The sequence below is a fragment of the Pteropus alecto genome, unplaced genomic scaffold (genome assembly GCF_000325575.1).
Source record: "Pteropus alecto unplaced genomic scaffold, ASM32557v1 scaffold43, whole genome shotgun sequence".
Taxonomy (NCBI): domain Eukaryota; kingdom Metazoa; phylum Chordata; class Mammalia; order Chiroptera; family Pteropodidae; genus Pteropus; species Pteropus alecto.
Window position 1 is genome coordinate 8953262 of NW_006435764.1, and position 27602 is coordinate 8980863.

The following is a 27602-nucleotide window of genomic DNA, read 5'->3' on the forward strand; positions in this document are numbered from 1 at the left end:
GAAATTAAATTTCACTCAGCATAACCTCTTGATTCATCCATGTCGTTGAAAATGGTAGGATTTCATTTTTTTAATGGCTGAGTAATATTTCATTGTATATATGAACCATAACTTCTTTATCCAATCATCTGTTGATGGGCATTTAGGTTGAAGAAGCATTTTTTCTTAATTCAAAGATAATTTATAAGTCAAATTACTGTAAAAATAATCCTCTTCTAGGGGTTACACAACCAAGAGAAATATGGAATTAAAAATACAAAGGGTTGAAAGAGAAAAGGTTACTAGAAAGAAGTTTTAATAAAATTGAACCTATAGAGCTTAATATCAAAACAAGTAGTAACAATTATTATAGCCACAATAATACAGACTAAAGGCAGCTTCATATAATAGAAGAAAAGGGACTTCCGGTTATGATATCTGAATTCCAGCCCTGGTTCAAGCACTCTGCATTACCTCGCCTGGGAGAGCTTCTACGGACTTATCTGTAAAACGCGTATGATAATCTCAACCTCACAGGATTGTGTTATGGGTAAAACAGCAATGCAAAAGCACTTAGAAAACATCACATGTTACATATTCTGATATATGCACATTTCGCATATATTTTACACTATTTTTAAATGAATATCGTTTTTAAATTCACAAGAGTTTGTTCATCTTTTTTTTTTCCAACTTCCCCCTTCTATAATAAAGGAAAATTTCAATTTTCCTTGAAACTAATGGTGGCATCCCCCCGTGGTGGTAGCGATATCACACCAATTTTTGAAAGAAGAAATAATCATCATTTCAGAAGTTTAAAGACATGCCCTAGAGTTGTGTCTACACAGCTTCATAACATCTGAACAGCAATGAGGGAGTCTGTTAACCCAAAATTTTTCCTTCATCACATAAAATTTCAAGAGGCTTGCATCAAAACAATCATGTGTCTGACCCAATCTCTTCATCCTTCATCTAAGTATTTAGATATCATACTATTTAATACACTTTTTATTGAAAATAACACTAGCATTCTTTCTCCAGAAGCACGACTATTTTGGTTGTTGTTTTCTGGCTGAGGGACACTATCATAGAAAATAGCAATGTAAGAACTATTTTTAAAACAATAGAGAAAGGGGATGACATCATCGATGAAAAGTAAGTCTACTCTTTAAAAGCTATTACGCAGTGGCTAAGAAGGTTTTTCGTTTGTTCTGCTTTGAATTTTTAAGCATTTTAAACTACTGTTGGAGATGTGTAACTTTCCTTGTGGACTGTGAAACTGTTCTAATGATCAGGCTCTGAAGGGTAAACGCCTCGCCTGAACTAAAAGAGAGCCAGATGCAAAACTGCTCAAGGGACGCTTTGACTTGACAGAAATTCCTGAAGAGGGGTCTGATCTGGGAGAAGGAGCAGCAATGACAAGGTGTAAACCACTTGTTGGTGCTCAGGGATCTAAGGAGAACTGGAAAACTGGTCCCAGTGGTCCCTGCAGGAGCTGTAAACACTTGTGGACTGAGGGTAATCTTTAAATGTAACACTTGGATTAGAAGACAGGTTCATCCTTCTAGAAGAAGGTAAGTTCCCAGCCAATTCCAGCAGCTCTCTGAGCTGCCTTTTAGGGTGTCAGATTCCTTACCTCTGTGCTCAAGAGCTAACTAGACACAGATTATAGTAAAGAAGATATAACATCAGAATTATTGTTAATACCAAAGTGATCATAATGATCCCTTAGAATAATAAAAATTCTGTCTCTATCTTTGGTTTTTATAAAATCTTGAAAAATCTGGAAGACTGGCAGTACCGCAGAAGTTTGATCTGCTTTGACTTTCTATCCAGATAATCGGTGACTGACAGATCTGCCATGTATCATGGGACCTTGGCCTTATCATTTAGTCCAAGTGAAGACAAAGGGGACCAAAAAAGTTTCATTGTGCACTGAACAATTTTCAGTTTGAGTTCAGAGCAAGAAAACATCTCCTAAGTTCAAAATGGAAAAAATTGAGAGGGTATGCAGCTAGCCACAACAATGGCAGTGATCATCTCATGCGTAAATAGGCTAACTCCTTACTGTCTCTTTATTTAACACAAATCTGTGTGGACCTCAGGAATCAGGTAGAAGTTCTTTGGGGTCTACCTCCAAGATTCAGGATGTTCTAGAGAAGCTGCCTACTGTTTTTCCTTCCTTATGAGGATCATAATAAGACCCTACATTGAACTAGTTCTTACAAGAACCTCATAATCTCCCAGACTTTGCCATATCATCTCCTTCTCTCTTGCATATACAAGTAAGAAATCCTTCATTCATTCATTTATGCATTTATTCTTATATTGCCTCCTGTATTCTGGTACTATGACACATGCTGGGTGTAAAATGGTATGCACAAGATAAGACAGCCATGAGCCCCTCCTTCTTGGAAGAATGTGAAATAAAGTAAAATATAAAATAAATTGCCTAAGTCATCAATTGCAATAATTCAAAGATAAAGATACAGATGTACTGAAAACTTCTAGCAGAGTAACTTTATGGTCATTGGATTCTCTCGTGGGACTAGATTGTCCTGGCTCAAATTGGAGTAACAGTGCAACACCAACATACTTATATTTTGTCCTGTGGAGTTAATCAGATTCAGGAAGACATGTTATTGTAGATAGAGAGCTGAAAGCAGGAAAAAATCATCGAGGATATTACATACTATCATATCAGAATGAGAACTCATGTCGTCTATGGCAAGACTCATACTGTGCCATTAGTACAGCTTTTGAAAAATCAGTTATGGAAATAGCTAGCCTGTAACAATGACACCAGACACTGTACAGATCACTTTATAGTCATTACCTCACTTAATCTTTACAGTTACTTTAAGGGATAGACGTTAATATTATTTGAACTTTGAAGATGAAGACACTGAAGTGCACAGAGTTAAAGTGGCCAAGGTCACACACACAGCTGGTAAATAGCCAGGTGATGGTCCCAGGTCTGCTTGACTCCAGTACTCAAATTCTTAACCCTACTAGGGCCAATCAGTATGACTGTGTTTTCAGGAACCAGAGATCCATGCTTTTGGTGACTAATCATACACTTTAATTCTGAGCATATCTGAACTCCTTATAGGCTAAGCCAAGTCTCACCCATGTAATTTTTATTTGAATCAGTAGAATTTTTAGAGTTGCCTCAACCATAGAAACCTTGTAGATTCAGAGAATTAGTTAGAAGTTCTGGGCGGTATTCTCTTTCTCTTTTCTTTTAGTATCATTTGGGTCATTCTCCCCTGTATATAAGAATGTTGATCTGAGCAAAGCCATTTGCTGGCTTGTCCTGAGTTCACTGGGAGTGTTAGGGACAAGATCATTATGACTTCATAGTTGAGGGCCAGTATATCATTGCTAGGCAATGTATAAGTTTAGAGGCTCAGGGGTTATTAGTTCAGCTGGTTCTTGCAAAACAAAAATAAAGTCAAAGTCCTGAGCTTAATTGCCACGTGGGACAAATTAACATGGATTTTATTTGCAGTGCTGGGCTTTATAGTGAACCTCAGCCAACTCTCAAAAATGGGAGCTGACAAACACAAGGAACATGGAGAGGACTGCTTAGCATAAACGCAACTTGAAAATTATTATTAAAGGTATAGGAGCTAAAATAGTATCGTCACCTTTATCCCATAGCACACAGTACTTTCCTTTTTTTCTTTTGTCCTAGAAAACCCAATATGCCACTTCTATGGGGATGAAAGCCAAACCACAGAGATCCAGTTCCACTTTCACCCATTTTCACCCATCCTGGAGGTACAGATGTTTATTTTTGTGGGTTTACTGCTAATGTATATTAGCAGTCTCATTGGTAATGCCACAATCTTTCTTACTGTCTGGGCAGAGTGTTCACTCCACACTCCCATGTATTTCTTTCTGGCCAATCTGGCTGTTCTGAAGATCTTTTACTCTTCTACTGTTGCTTTGGTCAACTTCCTGACCCTGGGGAGAATACTCATCCCTTTCACTGGCCGTGGCACACAGATGTCCTTCGTCTTTCTGGGCAGTGCTGACCGTATCCTCTTGGGGTTTATGGCTTATGTTCAGTTTGTAGCTATCCAGGATCTCTGGCATTACACCCTCAACTTGACATGGCAGCTGTATGCCTAGCTGGTTATGGGAGACCTGGTCCTTGGCTTCATTTTAGCCTTACAACGGACAGTTCTAGTTTTCCATCTGCCACTTTGTGGTCACAGCAGAATCACTCAGTTCTACTGTGACGTACTCCCTATCTTGTGGTTGGCATTTGAGACACTCAAATGCAAGAAGCTATGATCTTCATCAGCACCATCATCATCCTCACCATCCCCTTTTCCCTGATCTCCATTTCATACATCTTCATTGTCGCTGTGAAGTTCGGACTTCACAGTGGGGTGGCACAGGGCCTTCTCCACCTTCTCTTCTCAACTGACTGTGGTTCTCCTCCAATATGGCTGCCATATTTATTTACACCCCAACTCCAGCTACGACCCAGAAATGAGCCACGTGGTGTCTGTCGTCTACACCTTTGTCACCCTTGTCTTGAATCTCTTGATCTACAGTATGAGAAACAAGGAGCTGAGAGACGCCTCAAGTAAGTAAGATAATGAAAAGACATTTACCTAACTAGGAAATGTGGGAGTTTCTGGACCCATGCCAATGGCAGGAACTAATTATTCAGAAAACAATAAACTCAGGAATTAGATGACCAAAACATTTGGGGAATTGGATTTACTACTTCTTCGTGTCCCAGTTTCTGCTTCTAACTTCTCAATACATATAGTGTAAGCTACTGAAAATAACTGATTATCTTTTAAAATGAGAGAGAGTAAACTCTTCATGGGCAGGTATTTCTGGCTGCCTTGTTCACTGATCCATCCTCAGTACCTAAAACTAAAGTAGTATCTACTAGCTACAGCAGACACTCAATACATAGTTATTGAATTAACGAATGCATTCGAGTGATGGCAAAAAACATTCCTCTTTCTTTATCTCCCCACAATACTATATAAAGATTTGCCGATACGGGGCATTCCCAAACATTTGTAGAATAACTGAGAGTACTAGTGGTTTTGCCAGTTTCTACTCATAAACTCTTATTTTTCTCCATTCTATTAACTGAGTCTGGAAATGTTTATTGTGAGACCAAATCAGTGCTGAGAAGTTGTAAAAATATAATACATAAATGTCTGGTACACATTGTCATTTTAAATAATGTAACTCGTGATATGTTGAAATTAGAAACAATAACTTCATTTTCTTCTCATTTCAAACGGGAAATTTCAAGAAGGGGTGAAGGGACTAATGGTTGTTTGGCAGGACTGGAATGATAACTTCTTTTCTCCATTGTTGCCAATCTGTCTTGTTATGGTTCTACTTTTATAATAACATTTTCCATTTTTAAATATAGTACACATCAATTTTATAAAAATTGGGAAACTTATGAAAGTAGACAGAAAAAAGTAAAAAGTCATTTCTAACCCCACCAATTAAAACAAACTTCGGATGTTTGGGTATTTTATCCATTATGTATATTGTATTATGGGGAGCTTTTATAGTCTGTTTAATTCTCTAACTTGTGATACAAACATTTGCAATGCTGAAGTAGCCTTCTCAAATATGATTGTCATAATTTGTTCACTTATCTTTATTGGTATTTAAATGGCTATCAATTTTTCACCATTCTAAGTATTACTGTGATAAACATGCATATATATAATTCGCTGTATGTAACTCTGATTAATTTCGTAGAACTTATACATTGCCAAATTGCATTCCAGAAGAGACTACTAATTTATACTTCCACAAACTACTTACAAAAGTATTTGCCTTTTGCAAATTGGTACAGCCGCTATGGAAAACAGTATGGAGGTTTCTCAAAATATTGAAAATGGATATACCTTTTGACCCAGCAATTGCACTTCTGGGTATTTATCCAAAGAAAACCAAAACAATAATTCATAAAGATCTATGCACCCCAATATTCATGGCAGCACAATTTACAATAGCCAAGATATGGAAGCAACCTAAATGCCCATCAACAGACGATTGGATAAAGAAATTACGGTTCATATATACAATGGACTATTACTCAGCCATTAAAAAAATGAAATCCTACCATTTGCAATGACATGGATTGACCTAGAGGTTATTATGCTGAATGAAATAAGTCAGACAGAGAAAGATAAATATGATTTCAATTATGCGGAATCTAAGGAACAAAAAGAAAAAAACTAATCAAAAACAGACTCGCAAATACAGTGGACAATTTGGTGATGGACAGAGGGGAGGGCGGTTGGGGGGCTGGGAGAATTGGGGTGAAGGGTTAAAGAAGTACAAATTAGCAGTTGATAGATGGTCACAAGGATTGGGAGCACGGCAGAGGGAATGCAGTTAGCATTAATATGTTGGCCAGGTGGAGGGCTAGGGAGAGAGGGAGCACTTGGGAGGATCGTTTTATGAACATTATAGATGCCTAACCAATGTACTGTATACTTGAAACTAATTAAAATAAATAAATTAATTATTTTTAAAAAGTATTCACCTTACAATTTCATGGTCAACACTAAGCTTCCTTCCTTCCTTCACTTCCCTTTTTTCCTTCTTTTCCTCCCTTCTTTCTTTTCTCCCTCCTTCTATTTCTTCCTTCTTTTCCTTCTCTTCCTTTCTTTCTTCCTTCTCTTCCTTTCTTCCTTCTTTCCTTCTTGTTCTTTCTCTTTCTTTCTATAATTTGTCAGTTTGATAGTTTTATAAGGCAACTATTTACTTGTTTACATCTATTTAATGAAATTGATCTTTTTATATATTTTATAGCCATTTAAATTTTTGGTGAGTTTTTTTAGATGCTTAAAGAATATTAAGATTTTTAAGTCTTTGTATTTTATGTGAACACTTTATATCTGTAGAAAATATTTTTAAAGTTTGTTAATGTTTCTACATATATTTGTTATTGTGAAATTCAGTATTAAAAATTTTTGCTATGTGATTTTTCCATTTTTGAAGTAAATAAATTCTGAAATTGTATCCTGAAATTATGCAATTCAGCCATATTTTGTTCTCAATGCTTTGTTTAAAATTTTACTTGGAACTTATTTTTCATTCTAGAATTTATTTGGTATATGCTATGCTGTAAGGCTTTAAACTTTCTCCCCAAATAAGTAACAAATTGTTTCAGCATAATTTTTAGATCATGTTTCCTTTATCCATTGAACTGAGATTTTTATCATTATCATATACTAAGAAGTTAACATTTATGCTAACTTCTGTTTCTTGGCTACTTCCTCTGTTCCACTTACATCATCATATGAGAATCTGTTTCCAGAAATTTGCCATGGCTAAGAGTTTGGAGTTTGCTTTCAAAGATGATGGTGGTTTTAAAAATATGCCCATAAATTCCTTGATACTTCTCCCTTTACAAGGCTCCCCTAATCCCCGTCCCTTTGCATGTGGACTGTACTTAGTGATCTATTTCTAGCAAGTGGAATGTGGCAGAAATGATAACATATGACTTCTGAGGCTGGGTCATAAGAGATACTGTAGCTGCAGACTCTTCCTCAGATGACTCACTCTGGGAGAAGCTGCCATGTCCTGAGAACAATCAAGAAGCCCCATAGCGAGGTCCACGTGGGGAAGAACTGAAGCCTCTTGCCAACAGCCATGTAAGTGGATATCTTGGTAAGTGGATATCTTGGGCAGAGATCCTCCCGCCCCAGTCGAGCCTTCAGGTGGCTGGAGCCCTAGCTGACATTTTGACCACAACCCACTGAAACATTCAGAGCCAGAAACACCCAGCTAAGCCGTTTCTAGACTCAAGATCCCTCCAAACTTTGTGAGTGAATGATTTTCTTATTTTAGCTGCTATGCTTTAGGGTAATTTTTTGTGTTGGCAATAAAGAAGAAATACAGCATGTTAGTGAACACAGCTCCCATTATCTTGGAGGTGATTGGAATAAACACAACGACCACTGATAAGCTGAATTTTAGGGGGGGTTTCACATACAAATGGGCTAGATGCCACTGTGGAAATCAGGACATCCTTAGCAAAGATTTCATACAACCCAACATTATAAAAATTTCCCAGGTCTCCTCTAATTCTCACACACCATTGTATAAACACAGGTAGAGGTACTAGTGGTGGTGGTGACTTTTTAAAAGGAGAAAAATATTTACCTGGAAAGATTTGACTTTTATTTCAAGAAGTTTCTTGGCCAATTTTATCCAAAAAGCTTTGTCTCCTGCTTCTTGGCCCCTGTGGTACTGTATTTTCCCGAAATGACTATGATACTATATCCATTCCCATATGCTCTCCTCACATTGTAATGCTGACACTCTTCCCATCCAGAGGTGGGGTCTGTCTGTCTTCTCCTCGAGTTTGGGTGGGCCTATAACTATAGCAGAAGTGATGCTATGTTACTTTCGAGACAAGGTCATAAAAGGAATATACCTCCAACTGGCTCTTCTGGGACACTTGCTCTTGGAATCCAGACACCACGCTGGGAAGAAAGAAAGAAACCATGTAGAAAGTCCATATGTAAGTGCTCTGGCTGAAAATCCCACTAAGGTCCTGGCAGACAGCTAGCACTGACAGATAGTGAGTGAAAGTTCAGATGATTCCAGCAACCATCCATTGAGTCACTCCCAGCCTTCAAGCAGTCCCGGCTAATGCCATCTGCAGCAGAGATGAGCTGTTCCCATTGTGTCCAAGCCAAACTGCAGATTCAGTAGTGAAATAAATCATTATTGTTATTTTAATCCACTAAATTCAGGATGGTTTTGTTATGCACATTTGATAACTGCAACATCCGAAGATAACCATCAAAGTCCCAAATATTTTGTTCTCTCTTATAGGTATCCTAACTCACCTAGTAGGAAAGAAAACCATAATGCAGGCACCCCCTCAATCAAAACTCTCCTGTCTTAAACGTCTGCTAATAGGTGAGGGAAGCAAGTGTTCCTGAGTTCCTAAACATCCTTATACTTTACGTCGGTCTTCTATATGACTATTAATAGAATGCCTCAAAACTTTTAATAGTGTTTATGGAATGTTGTCTAATTTTCAGACTTTGTTGAACTAGTCTCTCTTCCTCATGCAAGGTTTGTCCAAAGAAAGAGACACAGCCAAGGTGCCTCCAGCACAGCAGTCTCAGGAAACAGTCTGAATCTCTCTTTGCTTTCCCCAATGGCTCCAGGAAAAGGCCAGAAATTGGAAGCTAGCCTATCCTGCTGCACTTAGGCGTGGGAAATTCAGAAGTCCAGGAAGTCTGACAAATGCCAGAAACACACTACCAGTAAGCCTCAGGCACAGGGAATGCCAAGATATTAGACGAAGGAGTTAGGCAGAGAGGCTGTTCAAGCCTTCATAGGATCTCCTCTCATACTCCCTATCCTTCTTCTTAGTGTTCCCCCTCACTCTCCACATTTTTTTCTCTCCCTTCATTTCTTTAACACCAGCTATTGCCAGTAAAATGGACAAGGATATATTTTGAATGGGATGCTGCCACCTAACCCTGTTCTGGTGACTAGGAACTACAAGAAATCACAGCTAAGAGATACGAAAGGATACTTGAAGGGAACCTGGGCCTACAAGGTAGAGAATATGAGGACATATCCTATGAACTAGTAGGAAGTTAATTTTTTATTTGCCATTTCTTTTCTATATATTGGTTTATGATTTCAAAAACTCAGAAATGTTTGAACAATTACTATTAAGTACTGAAGTAGATGATATGGCGAGAATAAAATGCTCAATAAGAAGTATATAGTTTCTGCCCTCAATCACTTATTCTCAGTGGGAAAGCCCCAGGAAGGAGGGAATGATCCCTTTCCTGGGTAATAGAGATAAATGATGAGGGGAAGAAGAGTTCCTTGTTCTGCCATCCCCATCCTGCAAAGCTCAGGGAATCAAAATAAAATAATGGAAGCCATGGCATTATAAGATGCCTCCATCTCCTCTTGCTAGTTCAGTAACAGAAAAATATGCAACAAAACTGGCTTTCTGCTTTTATCTTCCAGTGCCATGATATACCCCAGAAAACCACCATATTTCCTCACCCCTCAATGACAGTCGATCACATAATAATACAAGAAGAATGTCCCTACAACCCATCCTTACTGTCAAGGCCTGGTCAGCACTGGGCTGTCCCTTCAGGGATCAATGGCAGGAGGGTGGGCCTCCATGTTCTCTCATTCATTCTTGATTCTCCTTTTAACGATGCTTCCGTTTCACCTAGTGAAACGGAAATCTTCTATTTTTCTTCTTTAAATAGTATACAAAACAAAGACTTAAACTGTAAAGTGTTTTCTCACTTTACCACCAAAAATCATTTTTGGATACCCCTCAATGATTCACACATGCCACATGTGGTAGGTTGAAAAATGCTCCCAACAATGTTCATGTCCTATTCCCAGAACCTGTGAATGTTACTTTATATGAGAAAAAGGAATTTTGCAGATGTGATTAAGGACCCTATGATGAAGAGATTATCCTGGTAACCTCACTGCTATACAGAAGCTTTATAAGGGGGATCCAGGAGAGTGTGAGAGAAAAAAAAATGTGATAACAGAAAGAGAGTGAGAGAAGGAGAGGAAGAGTTTGGAAGATGCTGTTGCTGGCTTGGAAGATGGAAGATGGAACCATAAGCCATGGAATGCGAGCAATCTCTAGAAGCTAAAAAAAAAAAAAAAGGGTAGAAAACAGATTCTCTCCTAGATCCTCCAGAAGGAAGCTGGTATTACCACCCATTCTGGACACTGACACCTCGAGAACGCTGAGAGAATAAATTTGTGTTGCTTTAAGCTACTAAATTTGTGGTAATTTGTTACAGCAGCAATAGGAAACTAATGTACTACAGTTCAGCACTTAACTCACATCTAATAAAGAACTCAGGCCTTCCTCATGGCTTTTTACATAACAGATTCTCGACTTTTTATGATATATTCTCAGCAAATATGTACTAATTGAATTCTCCCCAAAATTAATGTAAAAATATGTTTGCCAAAATAAAACTTTCATGAAAACATGACTCAAATATATTATGAGCATGTCATTTATTTATCATCTTTGTGTGAGCACCAGCAAGATCGTAAAGCTACAAAGTATACATTGTGAGAAAAAATGCTAGAATAAGACTCAAAAATTTAAATATAATGCCGGTTCATATCTGGCAGGGCAATAAAACTGTCGCTTTGGAATTATCTTTTTTATCGAAATGAAATCATCTTCACTGGACAAAGATACTTTGCAATTTAGCGATCTTCTACAGATTAACATCTAACTTTACCGAGTCAGGGACCTCATTAATAGTAAATACTAAGTCAAAGTTACCTTCCCCTAAGAACTTTAAACAGTCCTTAAGCAGGTTAGAGACACTGAAAGGGTATACAATAATCCTTTATCCTTTATCCTTATTTCCAAGTTTTGTATAATTTTTCTAAACAGACTTATTCTAGTTACCTACTAGTGAGTAATAAACTACTTCAAAATTTTGTGGCTTAAAACCACAAACATCGTATTGTATATCACGATTTTATGGGTCAGGAATTTGAAAAGACTCAGCTGAGTAATTCTGCTCCATCGGGTGTGGAAAGGGGTCAAGCGGTGATAGTTGGAAGGAAGGTAGCTGAGCTGGTCTGGAGAATCTGAAACAGCTTCATTCACCATCTGGTGTCTTGACTGGCATGGTAACTGGGGGCCCCCCGGACCCCTCTTCCTCTCCATGTGTCTCAGGGCCTTTCCACGTGATCCTAGCAAGGTTACTGGGTGTCTTACGTGGACTTATACAATAGCCCTGCCACTTATCTGGAGTGTCACTTTCCACAGTTTTAGTTACCCACAGTCAAGAATGCTCCAAACATATTACATGGAAAATTCCAGAAATAAACAATTCATAAGTTTTAAATTGTGCACCATTCCGACTAGCTCCGCCCCACCTGGGACAGCAATCAACCCTTTGTCCAGTGTCTCCACCCTGTATGTGCTCCCCACCCACTAGTCACTTAGTAGCCAACAATCTCAGTTATCAGATTGACGGCTGCAGTGTCACGGTGCTTGTGTTTAAGTAACTCTTATTTTACTTAACAATGGACCCGAAACACAAGAGTAGTGATGCTGGCAATTCTGATGTCACAGAGAAGCTGTAAAGTGCTTAAGTGTAAAAGGGAGTACTGTATAATATTTTGAAAGAGACAGAGACACTATATTCACATAACTTTTACTGAAATATATGTATTATAATTGTTCTATTTTATTATTACTTATTAATCTCTTGCTGTGCCTAATTTATAAAGTAATTTTATCATAGGTATGTATGCATAGGAAAAAAAATAGTATATACAGGGTTTGATAATCTGTGGTTTCCAGCATCCACTGGGGGTCTTAGAACGTATCCCCCTTGGGAAGGAGGGGACTCCTGTACTGCCGATCTTCTTAAAGACTCAAGCCAGAACTGGCATAGCAACGCCTCTCCCAAACTCAGCTGGTCAAAGCAGTGACACTCCAGTGTGGATTCAGAAAGGTGGAAACAGAACCCACCTTGACAGGATTCTTTGGCCTAAGAATCTGTGGCCATGTTTAATGCACCACAAGTTTTGGCTTATAAATTTTAATTTTTTTCTATTAATCCTTTTGTCCTAAGATCTGTTGCATCGAGGTTCCCATAACTCTCTGGGATTCTGTCACGACTTTGTTGACTACCTGAGAAATGATGCTCTGGGCAGCCCACCACTCCTTTTCTCTCTATAACCCTTGGCAGGCATTTGTGGACAACGTCTTGAAACAATGGTTTTCCAAGTATAGTCCCAGAACCAGCAGCATCACCATCACCTGGGAATTTGCAATTCTCAGGTCTCACTTGGGACCTACTGAATCTTAACGGGATGGAGCCCATCAGTCTGTGTTTTAACAAGCCCTCTTAGTGATGCTGAGAAAGTTGTATATCACTTAATGAAAATTAATGCTATCTTAAACTAGTCTCACAGAAAGTTTGTTTTTTATATCAGTTAAAACAAACAAAAAAAGAATGTACTGAGTCTGTAAATACCACAACTGGATTATTTGCAGCTTCCAGAGCAAGGACAATGCCAAATGAAGTCCAGTAGCTTTCCCTAATTGAAGTTCTCAGCTGTCAAAAGCCTCTTCCACCTACCTGGCATGCAGGACAGACTTTCTTCTACCCACTTAAGAGACACTCTCCAGAGACATCAGGCCATATTGCTAACAAATCACTTGTGAAAACTTGTACCTGCTCCATCTTAATAATAGGCCTATTACACAGCTAAAAAAAAAAAAAGGGTAATTTTGTTGATCCTATGACCTTGTTTTTTAATTTCTGCTCTCCATTCTTTCTTTCTACCTTTATCCTATAGTTCATTGATATTCAGGCTTTCCTATTTCCTTACATAAACTTATATAGCTGTATCTTGTCTTGATATGTTGATCATTCAATTCTAAGTATTTTCTACTTTCCATTATTTTTTCTTAAGTAGTCTAGGATTACAGGTATGGTTTAAATTTTCTGATTTCTAACATAAGGATCAGAAAACATGACCTGCACCATCAAGGATCAGCTCTTTCTGTAAAGGGCCAGGTAGTAAATATTTTAGGCTTTGCTGGCCAAATGGTCTCCATTGTAAGCACTCAACTTTGGCTTTGTTGCCCTAAAGCAATGACAATATGTAAATAAATGAGGATGGCTGTATTCCAACAAAACCTTTCCTCGCAAAACAGGCAACAGGGCAAAAGCGGCCAAGAGCCACAGCTTGCCAATCCTTGGTCTACATGGCAGCAATTATTAGGATTTGCTGTTACCTAGCACAAGAAGTTTTGTAATAGTCCATGCATGCTTGAAAACCAATTATCATCTTATCCTTGGCCTGCTCCACTTCTTTAAGGGTCAGGCCTGGCCCAGGTAAACATCGGCTTTCCTTAAATTGCCATGGTGATTAAGAAGAGATTGGGTGTTTGAATCAGACTGACCTCAGTTGCTAGCTTTGCCACTTGCCATTGGGTAGTGTGGGACAAATTATTCAATTTCTCTAATCCTCAGGATCCTCTTCCATAAAGTAGGGAAAATACAGTATCTACCTCCTGGGTTTGGCATAAGGAAGGATTCGATGAGGTAATCCAGATAAAGCACTCAGTGGAATACCAGGCAGACTTCAATCATCATTAGCAGTATTGGCATCACCATGCCATTGAACAACTACTCTGAGGCAGGTTATCATTAAACCCATTTTACAGAGAAAATTAAGGCTCAGACATGTTTAAATAGCTTGCCCGAAAACTGACAGCCTGTGACCCAAAGCACTGACTCCATCCCAGAACTTCTATTTCCAAATCTAAAGTTTCCGGTACTCGGCCTCTGATTATTCCAATCACACTAACGTGAAAGGAATTTAGTGTATGCCATTCCAAGGCGAGGCTGCATTTTAAGACACCTGGAAAAAGGAGTTGCGAAACGTAGGTGCAAACTTAGCCCTTAGGGGGAAAGAGACATTTCTATGAGCTCCACCGCCTAAAAGGGCATGGGAGGACCCGCGCCGAGGTAAACCACCAAAAAGGCTTCCGCAACCAGGGAGCGGAGGTTTATAACCTGACGGTTTTCTGAGCTTGATCCTCTAAATCAGTGTCACTCAGCGGCGCACCCAGGCTGGCGCTTCTCAGCCTGTGCGACCTTGCTGCCCACGGCTGTGCTGCCCTTTTTGGCTTTCCCACTCCACGTGCCTGGAGCGCCTGGAGCCTAAAAATAACATCCAGGCTGGAACAAGCCTCCAGCTTTCTAAAAAACGGGCGCCGTCGCCACTTTGAGACATATAAATCACAGCCATGACCTCCTGTTGACTCTGCGGGTGACGTGCCGCTGAAAGTGGCGACGAATTTGGCCCCTTAGTATGACCCGAACTTTCCAATTTTTTTTCCGCTCCACTCGGCGCCTATCACATATCGTGAGGACCGCCGAGCAACCCGATGACCGTGTTGGACGTTGGAAAAATAGCCCAGGAATCTCCATTTCTCCCAGCCCAGACTAGCCCGGGACTCTTCAAAGACATATCCTGTGACCATCACATGGGTTTTCTCCGCCCGGACGGTGACGGAAAACTCGTGACTCCGACCTGAGCGCTGGGGCGGGCGCAGAGGAGCGGTGGGCGGAGCCGCAAGTCGGAACGCGAGGAAGTCCCCGACGGGCAGCGCGTGCGCAGTCTCTCGCCACGGGACCTCCTTCCCGCCGCTGAGACTAGGAAGCGGGACGTCAAATCTGTCCTCGCGCAGACGCCGCCGCCGGGCGCCAAGCGGGGCGGAAGCCCGCCTGCGCACGTTCCCACGCACGCTCCGGCGTACGGCGGCGGCCAGGGGTCGCGAGCCGGTGGAGGACCCGCGCGCGGAGGAGCCCGGAGAGTCGACGCTTCTTCCCTCCCTCCCCTATTCCCCTCCCCGCTCCCTCCCCCCCTCCCCAAGAATGTTCCGCTACGAGGTGAGCTGTTGCGACCGGAAGTGGCCCCTCCCTCCTTCACGCGCCCCTTTTCCTTTCTCAGCCCCCACGCGTCTGTCCTGTGCTCCTGGGGGGGAGGGGGCGGGCCGGTGAGACGCGTGGGACCAAGAGAGTGCGTTGGGCCTGGGGTCGTGGGTTTAATCCGAGAGCAGGGAGCTGGCTTCAGGAGGCGGGACGTCCTATCATTTGGCCACCGGGGAGAGTTGGCCTCTGTTCTGTGGTGGGGAGGGCCCGTTAAGTACCTTAACCAGACTACCCATCAGCCCCACCCCGGGAGGAACCGCGGAGGGGACCGCATTGCATCCACCCGGTGGCTTTTCCTGAGGAATTGTCATCCGGGAGAGCCCAGAGACACGTTTCCCGCTCGGTACCCGGAACCACCTCCCCTCCAGTCACACAGACCCATAGTACATAGGCAACCATCGGGTCAAGGGGGCCTGGACTTACCTTTTGACTGGAGCCGTAGACTGTTTACTAAAGGGCTCCGAGTTGGGAGGGGGCGTGTCCAGCAGAAGTTCCTTCTGGGCGAGTGGAGGGAGACGTGAGTTTGGTGCTTGTCCCGGAAATGGAGCAATAGTCAAGAGTCCTGACCCTGTCACTAATTCACTGTATGACCTTGAGCGACTTCTGATCCCTGGACATAAGTTTCTGGATTTGTAGGATAACAGAGCTGGTCTAGATAATCCTTAAGAGTCCAATTTAAGAAACTGGTGATTTGATTAAGTAGATCTTTGATTTGGGAAGTAGAGCTGCCGGACGTTGCCTCTGATGTGAAGGCAGTGGCATGCCTGCTTTTTGTAAGTTTGAGAGGGCTTAAGGTAGGTAGAATAGCCCTTTGGCCTTACCTTTCCTTTGAGAACAGCCTGGCTAAGAGGTAGCCAAGCAAGGTATATCACAAACCTGCCTACCTAGAGAACATCGAATTCTGATTCTGGGTCTTTGAAAATTGCGGACACATATACTTGGCGAAATGGTTTAAGACCCAACTAACCTCACGTGAACATGGAGAGAAATGAGATGCGGTTGCTAAAAGTAAAGAAAACTTGGGAAATAAATCATGTATTGAAGTGGAGGAGGGAAAAGTTTAAAATAGAACCCACCTAAGTTGTTATGGTGATATCTAGCATTGTTAGCAATCCACAGCCTTTGTCTACATCTATGCCTCATTTGCTCCTCACAACTCTGAGGTAGGTGGTATTGTTCCTGTATTACAGCTTAGGAGACTGAGACTAAGAGCCTAACAAAGCCCGAGATACAATAGGTGCTCAAGAGGTATTTAACGAATTAATGTTAAAGAATGACTTGCCCAAGTTCACACCACTTTTAAGAGTGGAGCCAGAACTTGAACTTGCCATATCATAACTTTTTTGAGAGCTTGTTTAATTGTAGTTGTAAATTTAGCTTTCTGTTTTATCACCAGAGTCTGGGCCTGTATGCAACAGAAAGGGAGGAAGATGGAAAATGAAGAGGAATAATAAAAGGGAATAATAAAATAGTTGAAAAGATGACACGAATATGGGGAAGATGAGAATTTTGTTGGAAAATTATATAAAATTCAAGTAAAATAATAAATTGTTCATTTTCATTTGCCTTTACTGTTCTACTCAGTGATATAAAGGAAGTTGGCAGGCCATGGGAAATGCTCTTATTAGATTCCTGATAGAGAAGTGGAATGTTTCAGGGAAACGTTAAATAAAATAAGGAATAGGAAAGAGAAACTGAAAGAAAAGAAGCTACTGAAATTTTCCAGTGTTGGGGTTATTAGGGGATAGAAAAAAATGCCATCTTTACAAAAAGTTATAATGAAGCTATTATGTTGATTGGGAAGATAAGATGAACATTTTTAGAACATTTTAAAATGAGGCACCAAAAAAAAAATAAAATGAGATTGTGAACTTGATGAATAGCTAAATCTCTTTTTTTAGTCTTTGGAGGATTGTCCTCTGGATGAAGATGAGGATGCATTTCAGGGCCTGGGAGAGGAAGATGAAGAGATTGATCAATTCAATGATGATACATTTGGGTCAGGTGCAGTTGGTAAGTGACATCTTTCTCTTACATCATCATCTTGGTCTCTTGCTCTTTTCAAATGCTCTTTTGTAAGTGCTTTGTCTTAGTAGAAAAGTAACTTCAGTCACTAACTTAGCAAAATATTCCGTTCTTGGTCTTAGAATAGTCTAGTCTCAACTGGTAGCATCTACCCTTCTCTGGGTCTCCTTTTGACTTCCTTTATAAAACCAAGTGTTCTCTAAGCCCTGTCCCTTCCAGCTGTATAATCTATTGCTCTAGGTTGACAATAAAAGGAATTCAAATGTTTAGGTAAGTAGACAGTTTACAAAGAATTAAAATAATCCAGAAGAGGAAAATTTTTATTTGTGGAACATGTAGCTTAAAGAAAACTAGTGAACTAGGATAAAACTCAGATGTGGATATGTTGTTTTAAAATTCATTTGATCAATAATGTATTTGCAGGACCTTGCATTTATCTTATAATATCTTCAATAAAATAAAAATCTTTTTATTCCAAGAATTTTAGTTATAAAAAGGCTTCATAAGTTAGAAAAGTGCTACTCCTGGATATAGATAAATATTCTAGTAGTTGGAAAAGGTTTTAAAAAGTTAAAGAGCCAGACTATACTTAGAGGCCACAGAGTTATGATTACCGAGATGGGAAATTTAGAGAGCAAGCTTATTTGATAAAGTTTGAGCATTAGAGATCCCAGAACAAGTACACTAATAAGTTAAACTGCACTTTTTAAAAAGAATAAGACTCGATGGTAATATTTTTGCTTTGACTGTTGATATTGAGAACAGCAACAATTTTTGTTGGGATGTGTAAATATGTGATTTCTTTGGTATCAAGCACATCTGTCTATGCAACAAATATTCAAAGTTAAATAATAAGAAGAGAACATTTAGCAGTAATGGGTAATCTCAAGATGTTGAATACCAAAAACAGGAGGTCTTAAAAGTGTCGTGATGGTTACTGGTTTTACAGTGACCTAAACAGCTTAAATTTATGAAAACTTAGACTGAGTTGAACTAGCAAAAGTGAAAGAGTATACTGTCGTCAGTCGGGGTTTACAAAACTCGGTAGAGATCTCAAAACTGCCTCTGAAGGGAGCAGCAAGGGAAATATTTAAGGTAGTAGTAGGTAGACTCATTGCAGAATGAGAACCAAAGACCTTTTTGGATATAGCCATAATTTAGATGTTGAGCTGTTCTCGCTTTGTGGAGACCACAGAGGGCAGCAAGAGAATAGAATTACAAAAGCAAGGAACTGATGTGAATTAACAAATTCTACTTGGAAGTTAGTTTAGTAATAACCTATAGAATACAATAGAAGCTACAAACAGTGTGTGCCTGTTTGTAGAACTCTTTTTATCTTAAAATATTATAAGGAATGTTATTTTGAAGCAGATTCCTCAGTATTAAAATGAAGTTGATAGAATTGATTTGTGGATATTCGGGTAAGGCAGCATGGTAATGTGTCCTCAGTTTTGAACCTGGACAGAGGAGGAATAGTCTTGCCTTCTCACTGACTTCCGGAGTGCTGTGGACAGTCTTTTTTTCCTGAACTTCTGTGTTCCTCACAAGATGGGGGAAATGTTGCCTTAGAAAGATGCTGGAGTATGCAGAATTCTTTTCTAAGAGAGAAAGAAAAGTACACACTCATTGAAAAAGCCCCTAGGGTCACACAGAGAAGAACAGCTAGTAAAAAGCAAAGGCAGTGAAATAGCATATGGTTAGCCCATTTCCTACCCTGGGGCATAAGAGTAGGACTTCTCGATCAACGAAGTTTATACTGGAGAAAAGATTTCCAAATGTGAGCTTTTTCCATCGAGTATAATATACTTGAATTGTAAAGTAAAAATCTTAATTCCTCGAACTTCTTGATCTAAATAATATAAGGATATATAAAAGGAAAATTGCTAAGTCAACCTGTGACTCGTTTAACATACTTCTACACATAAATATACAACTGGTATAGAGAATTTAAACCAGGAGATATAATGTCAGGCCTTTGACATGTTTTCGTTTGATGGTTTTTCATTCAAGAAGTGAGTGTCTTGAATGAAACATATTAGTACAGCAGTTATTTTAAGTCGCTGGTTACAACTGCTCTGATGTCATCTTTTCTTAAGAAACTAGTCACTGTCTCCTGCAGGGAAAAATGTTTGCATCATCTTATTCAGGATTATAAACTTCCTTTTTCTTTTTTTTTGGTATTGCTGAGTTAGTAAAATTACAAAGAATAATTTGTCCTTTAAAAACTTTCTCAGTTTACTTTCTTAGCAAAGATGACAAATATAAATGTCACATTTGATTTTTAATTACACTGTTCTTCAAGAATTTTTCAGATAATTGATAATTTAAATTAATACTGTGATTTTCATCTGAAGTGGATTTTTCCTTTTACCACAAGTAGTATGTTCAAATCTACCACAGCCCAAAGAATAGACAGTGGCTCTGTTCACACCAAATTGTAAATTTGGGAGTCTCATTTCCCTCAGTTTCTGGACCACTGGTGTTACATGATACACTGTTATGTAATAAAAATAGCAAATTTTAAATGTTTATAATCAGACCTTGACAGGGACTTAGCTTGCTTGAATGTTTGCTTAAGATGTTAAGATAGGTGTAATATTTATTACAGTATTGTCATATTGAAAATTTGCAGTAATCTAAATTTCCATCAGTAGGGGGTAAGTTAGATTAGTTTTAGTTTATCAATAGAATAGGATCTTATATAGGTTATTGAAAAGAAGGAGATAATCAGTAGTTACGTGTGTGTGTGCATGCGTGAAAAGATGTCCAAAGTATATTGCTTAAGTGAAAAAGAACAAGTTAAACTTTATAGTTTGCAATTTCAAAAATGTAACATACCTGTGGAATGATTGGAAACTTTCACTTATAAGTTAACGTATTTTTGTGATGTAACATGTATTTTCTTTGTAAGCAGATAAAAAAATAAAGGTAATTTTAACAAGTTGCCCCTCAGAAAATTGCCAGTAATTGAAATCTTTTTATTTTTCAGTGGTTAGCATTTATTATACCCTTAGGATATACCATGCATCTTTTTTTTTCCTTGTCATGGTGCCTCTAGTTCTTCCTTCTCTTTTCTAACGAGATAAATAGGAAAATTCAATGAGCAGATTATCTTTAAAGACATTTTTTAAGAATTCTGTGTTTCTATGTTAGTTATGAAGGGAATTACCTGTTATTCCCTCTGTTGCATTTTATAAGACATACAAAACAAATCAGAATAAAATATATAACATACAAAAGAATGCATGGTGTTGTGGTAGATTAGAAAGTAGTGTGTGTTTAGATAAGATGATGGTAGAATTAAAACGAAGATTATTCAGGGAAAGCTTCTGTGAAGAGGGAAAAGTGTCTGAATTTGAATGCCAAGAGGAGCAAAATAGTGAGTAGAGATTTTATGATGGAAGCAGAATGGAACAGTTGAATGAAAGAAGTGATAGAAGTAAGGTCTTGCTCTAAAGAAGGTGGTAAAGGGGTCTGAAGATACTCATCTACTGTAATAGGACTCAAGAATAATGCTGTGTCAGCATAAAATATGAAACAGCAACCTTGTGCCAGTGCTATAGACTATATAGTATGCAGGAATAGCAAAGACATAGTTAAAAACGGAAGAGGAACTGACCCAAGTCCAAGTCACTATTACGTTTGCCCCACTGTACTGCAGTAGCCACCTGACCTGTTTCCATGTTTCCTGTATTGTGTCCCCCCGCCACCCCTAGTATATTTTCAACACAGCAGCCAGAGTAATTCTAAGAAATCAAGCCACACCAAAACCTCCAGTGACCCCTCATTTCAGTCAGAATGGCCCGTGAGGCCCTGAAGGAGCCCCCTCCTACTACTTCTTGGAGCTCATCATCCCCCCTCCCCACGCCCCCCGGATCATTCCAATCCAGACAGTCCCTTCTGTTTCTCAGAACTGTCAGTCTCTCATCTTAAGGCCTTTATACAGACTTCCTCTGCCAGGAACACCTCTCTCAGATACCTACAGGGCTAACTATCTTACTCTTGATTCTTCTCAGATGTCACCCTCTCAATGAAACATAGGTCTGACCATCCTCTTTAAAGTTTTCAGTCTGCTCTCTTCCTTCATGTTCCTATAGCATTTCATCTTCTAATGTAGTATCTACTTTACTCATTCATTATGTTTATTGTTATTTAGCTGTCTTTCCCCTGCTTGAAGGAAAGCTCAGGAGGGCAAGGATCTTTGTCTGTTCTGTATTCTCGTGTATCCCATGCACCTAAAACAATGCCTGTCACGTAATAGATGCTCCACAAATGCGAATGGAATGAAATGAATGGATTCAAAGCTTATAAAGAAGATGGCAGTTATAATCTTAGGCTGTATGCTAGTGCAATGAGCTTTAACTACCCTTTAAAGTTTTTGCCTGAATTGTCATAGAAATTCAGAACCAATAGTTTAGAAATCAGTTTCAGAATATTCTTTGGACACTGTTGATAAAGCTATTACTCTAAGTGCTTAAATTTTATTCCTGGAATGATGTTAATTGTTCTTATTAGCGAAAAGCCTGTTTTAATATGCCCCTTAGTCTAAACGTTATTTCGTGTCTCTAAATGAAAATTTAGCTTTTCACCTCTTCTGGAGTTGGAATTGTTCACTTGGTTAACAGAAGAATTTTATAAAACTTAGTTTCAATATGAACCATATTTCTTTCTTATGGTTTCCTTATAGATGATGATTGGCAGGAAGCACATGAGCGACTGGCTGAATTGGAAGAGAAGCTACCAGTGGCAGTCAGTGAACAAACAGGCAATGGAGAAAGGGATGAGATGGACTTGTTGGGTGACCATGAGGAGAATCTGGCAGAAAGGCTCAGTAAGATGGTGATCGAAAATGAACTAGAAGATCCAGCTATTATGAGGGCAGTGCAGACCAGGCCACTTTTGCAAGTAAGTTCCTCTGGTGTGAGCATTATAGGAAGCTAATAATTAAAGTGCAGTATTGAGTGTTGCCATTTTATTTCATCCACTATAATAAGAAAATTACATACAGCGTAGAAAATTGTTAACATAATCCCTGAAAGCAGTTCTAGGAGAACTGCTATCTAGGGCAGAAGTAGGGGAATAATGTATATTCTGGAACACTCAAGCAGTTGAGGCTCTTTTAGAGCCTGGTTCACCAAAAGCAGGTATGTCACGAGAGAGCCCACAGTTTGCCAGACTTTGTGCATGTGTTTTTCTTTTTCGTTAGCCCCAACCAGGAAGTCTCAATTCTAGCATCTGGGATGGATCTGAAGTTCTGAGGCGAATCCGAGGACCACTCCTTGCTCAGGTTTAAAACATTTTCTATGAAATTCCTGATATGCAAAAATTCAAGTCGGCCCCTGTCGTCATCCTTCCCTTACAGAAACATGTAGTTGGATATCATTTGCCAGTCTTACGCTGATTACTTCTTCAGCACTCATAGTGGGCTAGTTGATTGATTGCACCCTTCCTCAGCCTCCTTGATGGTGCTCACTTGATTGACTGTGCTTTACTTTGAAAAGATTGCAAGGAAGCCATTGGAACTCAGATTTGTCAGCTTACGATTTGAATTACTTAAAAAGTCATTTCTAGGCAAAACTATGAAGAATGGAGAAGAGATCAGTGTTTGCCAGTGGTTGGGTGGTGGAAGAGGGGACTACAGGGGGGGCTAAAGAGGAAGTCCGGTAGTGATGAAACATCTATGGTAGAGCCATGACTATGCATTTATTAAAACTCAGGGCTCTACAGCAGATTTTACTGGATATGAAATAAAAATAAATTATAATTAAAAAATTTTTTTGAGATACTTTTGGCATCTGTAGAGATTATTAAAATATTTTGTTAGCTAATTTGAATGATATTACATCTTATAAAAAATTTTTTTTATTTTTTTTTTTTTTTTTTTTTTTTTTTTTTTTACCATTTCCTAAATTAGGACATGCCTGCAGTGTCTGTACTAGAATATGCCTTGCCTCAGAGGCCCCCACAGGGCCCAGAGGACGATCGGGACCTTTCTGAGCGAGCATTACCAAGGCGGTCAACTTCACCTATCATTGGGAGCCCTCCTGTTAGAGCCGTCCCCATAGGCACCCCACCTAAGCAGATGGCTGTACCCAGCTTCAACCAACAGGTACCTCTCATTAACAGGCACTCAGCCCAGGATATTGGGAATCTGGGCAAAATTATTTGGGAAATTGGTGATGCTGGGAGGAGGGTGGAAGTTTGGGTAGGCATTAGATGAGAAAGAAAAATAGCCAATTAGAGAGGTTAGTATCAATGAGAGACACATTCCCTAATGCCCTTTACTGGTACTGCTCCTCTTGCTGCTGCTTTTTAATTGGGGGAAAAAGGGTAGTTAACCACATTTAGTGAATATATCCTTTTTAAAGTGTTTTGCTGGCTGCCCAAAACATTGGCAGAGAGGTAACTGAAAGCTGGGGGGAGTGGGAACACACAGCATTGTCCACATCCCTTTTTACCTTTAAGATATCCCTGCTTTCCCTAGAGCCTGTGCAGTCCTGTTCCATAGACTTTCCTCCACCTGAAACCAGCAGCTGAAAAGGAAGGCCAATTTGGAAGGTATGGGGGGAGGGTGGTGTTGGTATGGCCTAGTTAGGCTCAGTATCCAATGAAAAGGTGGAGTCACAATGTATCACAAAAGAGCTGAGCATGGCGGCCATATCACAGGGGCTTCAGAATAGGACTTAGTTAATCCTCCAGCTTTCTTATCATTCCTTCTCCCTCACTGCTACCAAAATATATCCTCTTGGAGAGAATTTGCAAGTCCGAATATCTGCTGGTACCTCCCTCAGATAGCATGGAAGGGTGGGGATAACTGGAGAATTAGCTAAATCTTCCTCAGTTAAAAGTGGCACGTTGCTTGATATTTGTGAGAGGAAGTGACCAGAGGTTCTGTGTGTGAACTCATAGCCATAGCAGTTTGCTTAGAAGTAGGGCTTTGCATTGGGTTCTGTGTCTACCAGTACTTGAGGGGAGGGAGTGTAGGTGGAGGAAAAACTGACTTCACTGAGTGTAGTTGTGTATATGTTTGTCCTGATAGATTCTGTGTCCGAAGCCTGTCCATGTTCGGCCCCCAATGCCACCACGCTATCCTGCTCCCTATGGTGAGAGGATGTCTCCAAACCAGCTCTGCAATGTCCCGGTATGTCATTCTACAACCTAATGAAAATGAACAGTCTGTATTATCTGAACACTGCCTGTATGATCAGTATACTAGTATATAGACATCTCCTAAATTATACATATTTTTTCTATCTCCATACTTGAATTTCTGGATTTTCTGGTTCGCAGGTCAGATGACATGGTTCACCATGTTCAATTGTTTCTTACCTCAGTTCTTTACTTATCTTTAAAAATCTAAACGCAGCGTGATCATCTGGTTTCCTGCTGTCTCTGTTCCTCATTCTGCTGCTTTCTTTTTCATATTATCACAGTGCTTCATAATTTCACAATTACTCTCATATTTCTTCAGTTGACAGTTTCACTGTACATTGAAGAGTTATTATTTCTGAGTTTATTTTGCATTTCTAATGAGTTCCCTTATTATATCGATTTACCTGTTTCATAGTAAGCATATAATTTTTTTTTCCTAGAATTCTTCCCTACTGGGTCACCCTTTTCCTCCTAGTGTTCCTCCTGTCCTCAGCCCCCTCCAGAGAGCACAGCTTCTTGGAGGAGCACAGGTAAGCCTGTGATTAGCCCGACCCATAAAGAACTCTCTTACTTTCCGAGTTTCGCTAGATGTGATCCTTTTTTTGATCTTTAATCAATCACTACTGCCTCTTAAGTTTTTCCTTTACCTTTTCAAAGAAAATTATTGATGGAAACCATTAACTTTTCTGTGGATTAAAGCAAGGGGCTTTGCAGATTAACTAAATCTAAGATTTTGTTCCTCTGTGTAGCTACAGCCTGGACGGATGTCTCCCAGCCAGTTTGCACGGGTCCCTGGATTTGTTGGTAGTCCGCTTGCTGCCATGAATCCCAAGTTGCTGCAAGGGCGAGTTGGGCAGATGCTTCCCCCAGCACCAGGCTTCCGTGCCTTCTTTAGTGCTCCGCCCCCTGCTACACCACCACCCTCACAGCAGCACCCCCCTGGCCCAGGACCTCACCTGCAAAACCTAAGGTACACAAAACAAATGCGACTGTTTATTCATTGTCAGCCAAGTCTCCTGATATTTGCAGGTGACCCATTTTGAGATATTACCAGATCTTCAAGTTTCCGGACACAAATGTTTGACAGTCTGCAGGCTCTCTTATGAATCACATTTCCCCTGAGTCACATGCTTCCCATGTACATTTGCACATTACTAGTTAATCACCTCTTATTTCTTCTATAGTTTATGTCTCACCTTATATTCATTTTATAAACACATACTTACACAGATAGACAATGCTTATCACTTACTAAGAATTACTATACACTAAGGGTTCTCCACAGAAACAGAATAGGGGCAATATATATATACCCACACACATATGTATACACACACACACATTCATGTATGTGTACAAACAAATTACATATACATATAGAATATATGTGTATACACAAATACGTGTATACATGGAAGTAAGTATTCATCCTTTTTCTGGTTAATTCAGTTTTTAATTTTGACAGTGTAACAAGGTGCTTCTAATTTATACATTACAGTTTTAGTCTTGAGTCTAAAATTTGTAGGGTGGGCTAGCAGGCCGGAAACTCAGGCAGGACTTCTGTGTTCCAGTTTTGTGGCAAAATTTCTTTTTCTTTGAGAAGCCTTAGTTTCTGCTCTTAAGGCCTTTAATTTATTGGATTAGGCCAACCCACATATCAAAGGCCATCTCTTTTGTTCTTAAATGTCAACCAAATGTGAATATTAATCGCCTCTACAAACTGATTTCACAGCAACATCTAGACTTGTGTTTGACCAAACAGCTGGACACCATAGCCTGGCCAAGTCGACATATAAAATTAACCATCACACATATTTTCAATGTCGTTCTCAAATAGTTGAAATTAAGTACATTAAATCTATGTAGAGACTTCTGTTTAACAGGAGCAAAGGAAAAAGAAACTGCTTTACTGTCAATTCACTTAGATTTTGTGATCATCCTCTTAGTTGAGAATTGGCCTTCGTGGAAGACGTGAAAATATGGCTGTCTTTTCCTTCTGATTGGTTTTCTTAGGATAGTTTTAATATTCCCCTGGATGAACCTGTATGAAGTTGTCTTGTACCAACAACATTTTTAAAATCTTCAAATCATCAAGTCAACAGAACTGAAAACCTTTTCCCTTTTTTCTTAGATCTCAGGCCCCAATGTTTAGACCAGACACCACTCACCTCCATCCACAGCACCGTCGACTCTTGCATCAGAGACAGCAACAGAATAGAAAGTAAGTACTCATCCTCCCCCTCTGTGGTCTCTTAATTCACCTTTTCATTTTGACAGTATAACAGGTGCTACTAATTTACTTTACTTTTAGTGAATTTAATTAGCATTAAGCTTATTTTACTGGTAAAGTCAGATCATATGTGCCTTCATTTTATGTTTTTGATAACACTAGCTGTAATAAGATTTTATCAGCTAATTTCCAAGCTGCTATAATTCTGTTGATCATAAATCAGAAATATAGTTCAGATATGATTTTTTTTTTTTAGTCAATATTTTGTACTCCTTACCAGGTTTTTAGGGTACTTTTAACTACCTTTTGTCTACCATCTCAGCTCTGAGATAATCTTGAAATATAGTGGCTAGCCCTTACATTTGGGTCTTATGTAAAGCCAAATCACTCTTTAATTTTACCTGTAATTATTTAATTCTCATACAACAGATATAAATATATATTTATAAATGTGATCTCAGCTGTGTACCAGGCACTGTGCTAGATTTGGGGGATTGAAAGAACAAGATATATAAAACCCCTGCCTTCGTGGAACTTATATTCTGTAATCATTCATATTTATAAAATAAGAAAAAACTTTGAGGTTTTGTCAACCTTAAGTTTTATAGTTTTCTGTGTATAATTCCTTCAAAGAAATTCTGGAATATTTTTTGCAGGGAATAAAACTAATACGGGCTCTTAAAATATTAATTTAAAAATAC

General features: G+C 39.4%; 2 protein-coding genes across 2 annotated transcripts in view; one reads left to right on the plus strand and one right to left on the minus strand.

Moving 5' to 3' along the window:
• Positions 1-16657, minus strand: part of STX3 (syntaxin 3) — a 71996-nt gene extending 55339 nt beyond the window's left edge. The window contains exon 1 of the mRNA XM_025046314.1: positions 15918-16657. The gene's annotated coding sequence lies outside the window, so the exon portion shown is untranslated. The remainder of the gene's footprint in view (positions 1-15917) is intronic.
• The window catches only part of PATL1 (PAT1 homolog 1, processing body mRNA decay factor), a 26033-nt gene continuing 13723 nt past the window's right edge, over positions 15293-27602 (plus strand). The window contains exons 1-9 of the mRNA XM_006911255.3: positions 15293-15452; positions 17396-17507; positions 22207-22424; positions 22726-22806; positions 23434-23628; positions 24559-24660; positions 25112-25201; positions 25421-25641; positions 26803-26892. Of these exons, the coding sequence (XP_006911317.1) occupies positions 15438-15452; positions 17396-17507; positions 22207-22424; positions 22726-22806; positions 23434-23628; positions 24559-24660; positions 25112-25201; positions 25421-25641; positions 26803-26892 (1124 nt within the window). The 5' untranslated portion in view covers positions 15293-15437. The remainder of the gene's footprint in view (positions 15453-17395; positions 17508-22206; positions 22425-22725; positions 22807-23433; positions 23629-24558; positions 24661-25111; positions 25202-25420; positions 25642-26802; positions 26893-27602) is intronic.